At 41.3% G+C, this 10,130-nt stretch overlaps 1 protein-coding gene across 1 annotated transcript; it reads left to right on the top strand.

The window, feature by feature from the left end:
- Nucleotides 1–3,495: 3,495 nt before the first annotated feature.
- On the top strand, nucleotides 3,496–9,742 carry LOC109476452. The gene is made up of 13 exons (XM_019777384.1): nucleotides 3,496–3,968; nucleotides 4,464–4,930; nucleotides 5,006–5,439; nucleotides 5,737–5,784; nucleotides 6,020–6,184; nucleotides 6,421–6,500; nucleotides 6,782–6,857; nucleotides 7,039–7,134; nucleotides 7,366–7,433; nucleotides 7,794–7,869; nucleotides 8,248–8,376; nucleotides 8,753–8,851; nucleotides 9,382–9,742. Exons 1-13 carry the CDS (start codon nucleotides 3,496–3,498, stop codon nucleotides 9,490–9,492), a joined length of 2,322 nt encoding a protein of 773 aa, XP_019632943.1. The 3' UTR covers nucleotides 9,493–9,742.
- The last annotated feature ends 388 nt before the right edge of the window (nucleotides 9,743–10,130 follow it).

Below are 10,130 nucleotides of genomic sequence, written 5' to 3'. Positions count from 1 at the left end.
GATGGCTGACTGTCAGCACCAGACATATAGTCTTGTCATGTTTCCTTTAAAAGTGCAGCAATGGCAACAATTTGACCAGTAATTTTTGGTTCTTTGAATTATCAAAGGACTCAAGTAGTGTATGAGGCTATCTGACTTTTGTAACTTATGTACAACTTCTTACATTGTGTCTTAAACATTTATGCAAAATTTGCTTCAAAAATGGTGCTCAAACTTCACCAAACTAAAGTGCTTTTCTACAAACTCTGTTGATTGGTGATATTATACATCTTGTGCATCAGAAAACCCCAAATGCACCAAAAAGCACCCATGGGAAATGGAAGAAAATTGCATTTGTTGATGATTATTACATAAATCATATCAAATATAATATTTTCTTATGTTTCCCATGGGTTCTTTTTGTGCATGAGCTATGCCGGCCCTGTTACGACGTTTACAGATATACAGATACATATAATTTGATTTGGTGTTTAGCCCTTGCTGATTGTAACAGGGACGTGTGAATTGGGGATCAAAAGAAGTGTTACCTTTGATGTACAGAAGTTCAAAACAAATGACTTTATGGCAGGAAGACGTGAGACAATGCCGTGCAAGGTATGTCCCATGAATGATGCCAATATCTGTAAGCCATACTTGATCATACTTATACCCCTATGGCCCCAGTACATACGGGACATGTACCATGTTACATGCAACAGCTCCTTGGGGTTACCATGGAGGTAAAAGAGAGAATTTTCTACCTCCATGGGGTTACCAACTCTCTTTGCATGTAATTCCTCTATTTGGCTGATTTCTCCTTATTCTAGCCGCCTTCCGAAGCCTGGTAGAGGCTAAGTTTTAACCCCTTATTATTGCAGACCAATGGTCATGGAAAAAAGATATAACACCGTTGCCTCATACAAACAAGCCAGCAAATTATCCAACTTCTGGCCAGAGTGGCTGGCCCACTCCACTAGCTGACCAAGGAGGTTGAGGAGGTTTTTGTCCCTCTAATGGGCAGACCAGATGTGGATTACCGCCAGTGGGGTGCCAGTTGACAGTTCACACCAGTTTCTGTAACTGTCCTCATCGTGTTTTTTGTTTCAATTTTGAAATAGACATAAGGTCGCAGTACACAGTATATATGGGCGAACCCCGTAGTAGTCCAGCAGAAAGTAGTGCTGCACAATACTAGAGAAAGGGGCAGAGATTCTTGTGTGTACGCCAGCGAGGCGGATACTGTCACTGCCTAGTGCAGTGTGTTTGCTGCAATTCCGTGACCTTCCGCATAGCGCTTTTAAAAGATTGCGTCACGAGTGAACGAGCCGACAAACTCTAGCCCCTTTTCACATATTTTGTACATTATACCTTGAACTCAAACATATTCAACTCCTGTAAGTTACTTTTGCACCCTACTATATTTTTCACCACGTCGAAGTAGGTCATAGAAATGCCCATATAGGCCGGAAACTGTGTACTGCTACCATAATGACATCAGTTTGTTGATGCCCAACAAAGTTAGTTCATGGTCATTTCCAACATCATGTAAAAGATTAGCCTGGGTTCCAGACCCATAGCACACTGGACACAAAGTATCCAGTGTGCTATGGGTCTGGAACCCAGGCTAGTAAAAGATGTGTCAGAAGCTGACCATGATGACATGTTAGCCTGGCCTATATATGGGGCATTTGTAACTAATTAGCCACACCAGGGGGTGAACTGTATGTTGTTGTTTTTGTTCTTGTGGCACTGGAGACCAAACTGTCCTCATACTGAACAAAGATTTTTTTGTGCACAAAATGTACATCAGAAATGTGAAATAATGAAAAAAAATATTTTGAAAAGTGATAGTAAATGTTGATGACTCAGAAATTTGGTACACATGTATTTAGTTTCTTGGATGCCTACTAATTACCTAGGTTGTGACAAGTTTACTTCCAAACATTTAAGAAAATAAGCCCAAGCAAGGACAAGATACATGTATACTACTTATTACTAGGCCCAAGTTATCCTGTTCCCTCTATTCCCACGCTGCTGCATCCCTGTTGAATCTGTGACAGTCCTAATGGTATCACAGTGTGCGATAATCACTTCCTCCCCTGACTCCTTCCCTCACACCCTTTGCATAGTAAACTAGCAGGTGAAAATCCATCTTCTGAATCCAGCAGGGCACAGAAAATAATTATGAGGGAGTACTAAGGTCTAGTTCTTACTGTGACTTTTCTAGCAGTTTCAATGGTGAAGTCCTAGAGTCCGGTCCTATCATAGCCAAAAGGACTGTACATCCTAGAGTCCAGTCCTATTAATACTGCACAGTTGCCTTGTTGCAATTATTGAATTAAAATAAAAAAAAATATTGCCCAGTCAAAACCCTAGAGTCCAGTCCAGACTCCTATCACAGTCAAAACAGCCCAATAGATATAATGTTAGAACCAGACCCCCTGTTTGATACTGTCACTGCCAATTGGGTACTGTCTTTCCACCGCCACCATAAATCTGCTTGGAGATTAGACCTGTCCCCCTGTTCAGTACAGAGTTGTTTTTTTACCTGACCCCTTGTCCAGATTGTTTGACACCCCTGTCCAGTAGAGAACAGCCCAACCTCTTCCACCCCCATACTCCTTTCATTTTGGTATAGCCCAATCATTATGACATACCACAAACCATTAGAAGTCTGATGGCATGGTCCAAACTGCTATGGTGTAAAACTTAAAATGCATCCTGAATCAATGGATTGACCAAAACCATACTAGTACATGGGTCAGTGGAAGGAAACAGCAGAGTGCTTTTAAAATATCCAATTACAGTATCAATTGAATTCAAGTATATATTAGAGTATATATTAAAAATGGACTACCAGATTTGTATGTAACCTCTTCGAAAATGCTGAAGAAGACATTTGGAAAAACTGACATACAGAATTAGCAAACTAGCAGTACTTCATGCATGCACATTATGCCTTCCTATCTTTACAGACATTGTACAGATCAAGGCTAAGGTAAGTGTGCATGTAGGTATTATTTTTCTGCTACACTGTATATTGTACCAAGGAGGTTATATAGAGAAGGTCTCTATATTGATTGTACCATTTTGTTTTTCAGGAGTTTCAAGTTTGGATGCCCTGCTAAGGTATACGTATCTTCTGATAGAAAGAGTGGGAAACTCATTGTGAAGACCCTCCGAAGTGACCACAACCACTCGGTTAGCAGAGAAATCAAAGATATGTATCCACCTCAAAGGAGGCTATATGGGAACACTCGGAAAGAAGCTTGTAACCTTACAGCTTTAGGTGTGGATGTGAAAGTTCTCAGGGAGTACATACATGAAAGGAGTGGGAAGCTGACAACACTGAAAGACCTTCACAATCTAAGGGCAAGCCTCAGGGAAGGAGAAGTAGAAGCCGATGCAGTGATCAGAACACTCCAAGATTTCATGGAGCTTGATGAAGAAAACAGAGTAGGCCTGGTATTGAAAGATGACAACACACTGGACTCTTTGTTTCTTCAGACAGCAGAAATGGCAAACATCTTCGCAAAGTATCCAGAAGTAGTCCTGATAGATAGTGCTTACAACACAAACAACCTGAACATGCCATTATTCACCATCTGCGTGATGGATGGAAATGGCATTGGTCAGCCTGTAGCCTACGTGCTGCTAAGTGATGAAACACAGGCATCCCTGTCTAGGGCACTGCGCATATTCAAGGAGAGCAATGCCCACCACACCCACGTGAAGACAGTGGTGATGGACAAAGATCCATCAGAAATTGCAGCCGTTTCTGAGGAGCTTCCCGAAGCCAAGGTAGTAATCTGCCTTTTCCACGCCATCAGAGCTCTACACCAGGCTGCCAGCAAACACGTTAAGGACAGAGATGTCTTTGAACAGGTCATCAAGCTGATCAACACCTTAGCCTATTCACTTGATGAAAAGAGCTATGATGACGCATATGCTGAGTTGCTGATGCTGGAAGGAGCCAGTGAGTTTGCGAGGTATTTCTCAAAGAACTGGCACAGTGTGCGCCGGGACTGGGTGAAGTTCTGGATAGACCAGCATGTCCACTATGGGAATCGCACGAACAATCGTGTCGAAGCTAATCAATGGCAAGCTCAAGAAGCTCCTGAGAGCAAAAGGTCACTCTGTCAGAGCTGATTAGTAACATCTTAATCTTCACCAGGGGCCAAAAGTTGCACAGACGAAATGTGCCGAGTGTTCAACCAGAAAATGAAAGTACCTGTTGGAAGAAGTTGTCCTGTGGAAACTGCATACTCGGAAGCTTGCACAGTCCATGCAAGTCAATACATTTCCAAGCAGTTAGCAAGAGCAAAGTTGGGCAAGTACACAGTGAAAACGCAGGATGATGGAAGTTTTGTGGTGAGTGTCCCTGGAAGTGATCGTTATTACATTGTGAACAACACTTGCTCTGGATGTTCCTGTGGCTACTGGAAGTCCATGAAACTGCCGTGTAGGCACATATTTTTCGCCAGAAAGAAAGCAGCCCTGGAACTGTTTGATCTGTCCCTGGTGGCTAAACGATGGTTAAAGGATGCCCTGCCTCGTCCTGAAATGGGCGTGATCCCAAGACCACCTTCCATCACATGCAGGACTTTGGCACAACCTACTCGACCTGTATCAAGGATCTCAAAGTACAAAGCAGCATTAGCTATCTCCCAAGAGCTTGCCAATGTCATTTCCACGAGTGGCCAGGAAGAGTACCACAACCGTGTAGAGCAGCTAAAGTACATGCTGAATTGTTATAAAGCCAACACAGCTGTGGCAACAGTCCCATTGGTAGATTCAGTAGAAGTACCTCCAGAACATGATGGTGTAAGGAGCAGTGCACCTGAGACAACAACAGCACGGCCAGCCTCACATACAGGTGGAAGTCCTACAGCTGATGGTGGAAGGAGCAGTGCACCTGAGACAACAACAGCACGGCCTGCCTCACATACAGGTGGAAGTCCTACAGCTGATGGTGGAAGGAGCAGTGCACCTGAGACAACAACAGCACGGCCTGCCTCACATACAGAAGAAACACATGCAGAGCATCATCAGAGAAGGAGCAGTGCACTCCAGGCATTGAAAACCATGAAACTTCCTGTTGCGGTAAAGGTGAAAGGGAGGCCAAAAGGTTGTAGAAACAGCCTGAACATAAGGTGCAAAAAGATGAAAACAGGAGATAAAAAGCCTACTGTTGCAAAGGCCTCACTCTTGGGAGAAAGTCCTACAGGTAATGGTGTAAGGAGCAGTGCACCTGAGACAGCAACAGCACGGCCTGCCTCACTGACAGGTGAAAGTCCTACAAAACGTGTACTACAAATATCTCCAGACAACGTACATGACGTAGTTCAGTCAGCACTGAGGCCAACTCCAGCAAATGAGAAACTAGTGGAGGGGTTTGACATGTGGATTACCAGGAAGGACATGCACACACTGGATGGATACAACTGGCTGACTGACAAAGTAAGCACCATTATCACATTAGTTACTACTGATTGGTACTAGAACTAACTTTATGGCATCAGTGTAGGTCATTTAAAACTGGACAGGCAACATATTAGAAAAGTAGAAAAGCTACAATGAGTATGAAATGCAGTGGTGAATCATTTGACAAAAATAGATTTCCTTTCCTTTAAAAATTGCAACATCAAGAACTCAAGATGAACCAAAAACAGTGTTTCTCCTTCCTTTTCCACCCCACAAGGCATTCTAATTGATGTTTGTGTAAGGAAACTTGACTGTATCTCAATCTTTTTACAGGTCATAGACTTCTACTTCAAACTGATTGAGGAAAGAGGAAAGAGACAGGTGAGTATGCAACCCTTTGTTTAGAGGGCCCAAAATGTGCTTGATTAAAAAGACTGACTTACATACAGTTAGGGTATCAAATGTGTGACGGTGACCATTATCTAAAAAACTGTTATTGAGTCATGAAGATGGACTAGTGTAAATTGTTCTTGATACCTTTGTAATGTTCCAAGAGGATACCTTTCTTGTTCCAATTGAAGAATTGTCTAACAAATAGAATATCTGTATTTCCTAGGGCAACCTTAAAGTCTTTGCCTTCAGCATCCACTTCTTCAACCTGCTGACACGAGATGGGATCAATGAACACACCATGAAGTGGGCGGAGAAAGTGGACCTGTTTTCCATGGACCTGGTTCTCATCCCATTGCATCTTCCGACAAAGATGCACTGGGTCTTGATGGTAATTAATTGACACCATGTTGGTTGCTGACCCTTGAAAGGTCAGACCAACAAATTTGAATGTTTATGATGCTACTAAATTGAACATTGTTATCTTTGTTCAGTTATTCTGGAGGCACTAGGTATAGACTCCTATAGATACAGTATGAATATGGTGCAATTGAAAATGAGATATTGATATGTTAAACATTTTCTGCAGGAAAAGTAATGAGTTCACTTTTTTCTTTCTGTGTCCAGATCATCGACATGCGGACTAAGAGCATGTCATACTATGATTCAATGGGAGGTGATAACGAGCATGCCTTCAATGTCCTCAGGTAGGTGACTGAAATACAGAAAAAGGTATGAATATTTTGCATGGTACAGTATTTACAGTAATTCCAACAATGCACCCCCCAGCCTGTGACAATTTGTATATTATAACATTACATATCTGAAATGTTACATAACAAATCTAAGTTGGAGCAAATCATAATCATGACTGTTTATGCATGTACTCTGTGTGTGTGTTCTTCAACAAGGTAAAAAGGCACAGGTATTATATGTAGTTTAATACTAGTCAATAGAAGTTTCATCAGGTCCTCTCTTTGTTTTGTAGGGACTACCTCGTGGCAGAAAGCAGAAAGAAGGGAAGTGAGATGAACCTGTCAGAATGGACAGCATGTTATCCTAAGGTGCGAATTGACTGCATTCTTAGCAGGGTCTTAACATTACTCAGTGAAAAGTTATGAAAAACTCCTTGAGTTTTGAGATCTGAACAGTTTTTGCCAGTTTTTGTTCCCTTGCTAGCTTGGCTGTGACATGGCACCAGTATTCAAACTTCCATTTTTTGTTATTGCTCCCCCCCCCCTGTAGGACCCTCCACGGCAGCAAAATGGGAGTGACTGCGGAGTGTTTGTTTGCAGATATGCTGAATATGTCAGCAGAGGTGCGACAATTGATTTCAGCCAGGTAGGGACCAATGTGCTGTGTTGAGAGTAGAAATAGAGACATAATTCATGAGACATGAAGGCAAGTAGACATTTCTTGCCTTGAAATTTGCTGTTTTTAAGTCCAAATTTCTAGTCCATTTGTATTCATACACATGCACTCCACCATACTTAAGCATTGATTTTAGCTGATGAACCCTATGTTTCAAATGTGTGAAAATATTTTAAATTCTTGCTGTTTTTTTATACACAGGAGGACATGAGGGTCTGGAGGATGAGGATGGTGCTGGAAATCCTCATGAAGGACTTACTTGACAATAAGTAAGTGTTATATATGCAACTCCTGTGCTTAGGAAATAGGCCACGTCATGTATGTAAAAAAAATTGGGCAAAAGCTGTGCCTACACTTACATGTAGATACACAGTGCAGACTATCACTGATAGAGAATGATTAAAAGCTGATAAAGAATGATTAAAAGCTGATAAAGAATGATTAAAAGCTGATAAAGAATGATTAAAAGCTGATTGTGCCTGTAAGCTAAGGGAGTTCGTCCATCACATGGTAATAATCACTGCAACATTTCAAACCTTTACCATGAGTCGCACCTTTGTATGTAGCCTCCACTGTAGTCTGTAGCAGTTTAGATTTGTTTTTACGACTAAGGCATTTCTCTTTTTCAGGATGGACCTAAAGACTACAAGGCGCAACCTGGAGGAGCGCATTGTTGGATATATCAAAACCAAACAGGATGCCGAGGTAAGACCAGCCAGACTTGTTCCCCCCCCCCATTCACCATTAGTTCATTTAACTATTTTTGTAAACCAAACATTGAACAAATATAATCTCTTAACTGATATAAATTTTCTGACAGTGATACAGTCTATTACAATTCACAATAATTCATGTTCACTTTCCTAAACTTTGTGTTTGTTTGTTTGTTTGAATACTTTTGCACCCCTAGTGAGCCTGTATTTCTAATAGAAAGTAGCCCTGTCAATCATAGCATGATTTGTGTGTTTTGCTCCATCAGTGTGGCTTATTTTGAATCTTACTGTTGCCATGGCTTTATACTTATCTCCTCTTAGGAAGGTTTTTGGGTTGTCTTCTTATTGGTGATGTTTTCCGTTTTAATAGCAACATCTAGCTGGCATCTACAGTGGAAGTATCGCATCCACAAGGCACGAGACCTTCAACCATAGAAGGAAGGCAGTTCGGAACAAGTTAGAATGGCAGGGCACAGGGTACATCACCAGTGATGATCTGGTAAGGATCCACCAATATTTCCTATCCGTACAAATGCATCCTTTGGTATTGAGTAATTTGTAGGAGAATGGACAGTTGTACAATGTTAATATTGTTGTTGCTATTGTGCAGTTGGAAAGGTAGCTACTTTTGATCCCAAATCTACTTTTGCTTTGAAATAGAAAAAAGAGTAATTGGCTCACCAGGTTCCAGAAAAGCACATCAGAAGTTGGTCTTCTCTAAATCTAATCATGATCATGTCATGTAACAAAGTACATTGTAGTAATCAGCACTTATTAGAATCATTGTACATCTATTTGTGAGCACTCTTAGGATGAATGGCTTAAGTTGATTGTACCCAATGTCCCTGCATAATCTTTCTCCTTTATGTTTCCAGCATGAAGAGCTGTTTCAAGTTTTAACGCAAATGCATCTGCGTTGGGAAACAAGGAACTTTATTGACACAAAATATGTGGCACTTGTCCTGATGCCAGAGGTGAGCGCCTCAAATATTGTATTCAGTACATATTGACATAACCTGCCTCACAGTCACCTCCAGGACACGTGCGGTGTCTGCGGCAGGTGTTTCCACCGGACACACAAGGATAACAGAAGTCAAGGGTCGTCATCGAATACGATGGACGAACATCACATGTTGACAAACGAATGACATGGCTGTCTGCTTCTACAATGTACATACATGTAAACACAGATTATTGTATTGAAAATTGACATTACTGTATGCAAAAACTCAAGCTGCTATACCAGCAAGATTGGTTTTAGATTAACCTTCTAAAGATCTTAGCCACCTCCCTTAGTACGGGGGTTCGAAGTGGATCCATTTCCAGATAAGGACTTGTACTCAAACAGGTTGCATGTCCAAATAAGTTGAACATTTGACTGTGATTGTTTCATTGGAGTGCTTGAGAATGTCTGTGAAGAAATTTCCCTGAATGCAATATTTACATATTACATGTACATTGCTGAAAGTCAAAACATGGCCTTTTATATTTATTTCTGTTGCAGGCAATTGTGTATGGCCTCCACAAGGTGGAAGCCATCAGCCTTGAGGAAGCTGAGAAACAGATGGACAAAGGACCAGAGCGGGCTCCGGATGAGGTGTGGTACAAGAACTAGCTGTGCACACCGACACCTTGGTGGCAGACAATTTAATGGCCCCCCAAGTCAAGAGTTGCACATAGTTGTTCTCAAACCATATACATTCTTGTACATGTTCGAATATAACTTCCTTCCTCTCTACCACACGTCATGCTGCGATGAGTTTACTTTTTATCATACTTTTCCAACTGGTTTGCCAGTGTCACTGACAAAAGATGCTACCTGATGTCTGACCGTTTCCAAAATCGCTGTTGCTTGAGTAACTGCTTTGGGCGTACACAATCTTATTACCTAGATGTATAACCTTCATAGCCTGGGTGCCATCCGATTTGTATAACGGCTACCCCGAAAAAATCGGGGTAGCTGTTATACAAATCGGATGGCAACCAGGCTATAACCTTCAGACATATCAACATTAATTTATCCCCACAGCAATGTTCTCACTGTAGCAATTTAAGTGAACTATATGGTTTACTTTCAATTAAAAAAAAAGTACACCATATAGTTTACTTTGATAGAAAGTAAACTATTATAACAGTATAGAGCTTACTTTGATTGAAAAAATGCTAACGTTAACAGTATTGAACCTGAGAATATTGAGTATATATATATAACATGTATTACCATAATTCCACCAGGGTACATAATTCCGCCAC

The sequence above is a fragment of the Branchiostoma belcheri genome, unplaced genomic scaffold (genome assembly GCF_001625305.1).
Source record: "Branchiostoma belcheri isolate BF01 breed outbred unplaced genomic scaffold, Haploidv18h27 scaffold379, whole genome shotgun sequence".
Taxonomy (NCBI): Eukaryota; Metazoa; Chordata; class Leptocardii; order Amphioxiformes; family Branchiostomatidae; genus Branchiostoma; species Branchiostoma belcheri.
The sequence above is the reverse complement of the archived record's forward strand: the minus strand, read 5'-3'. Positions and strand labels throughout refer to the sequence as shown.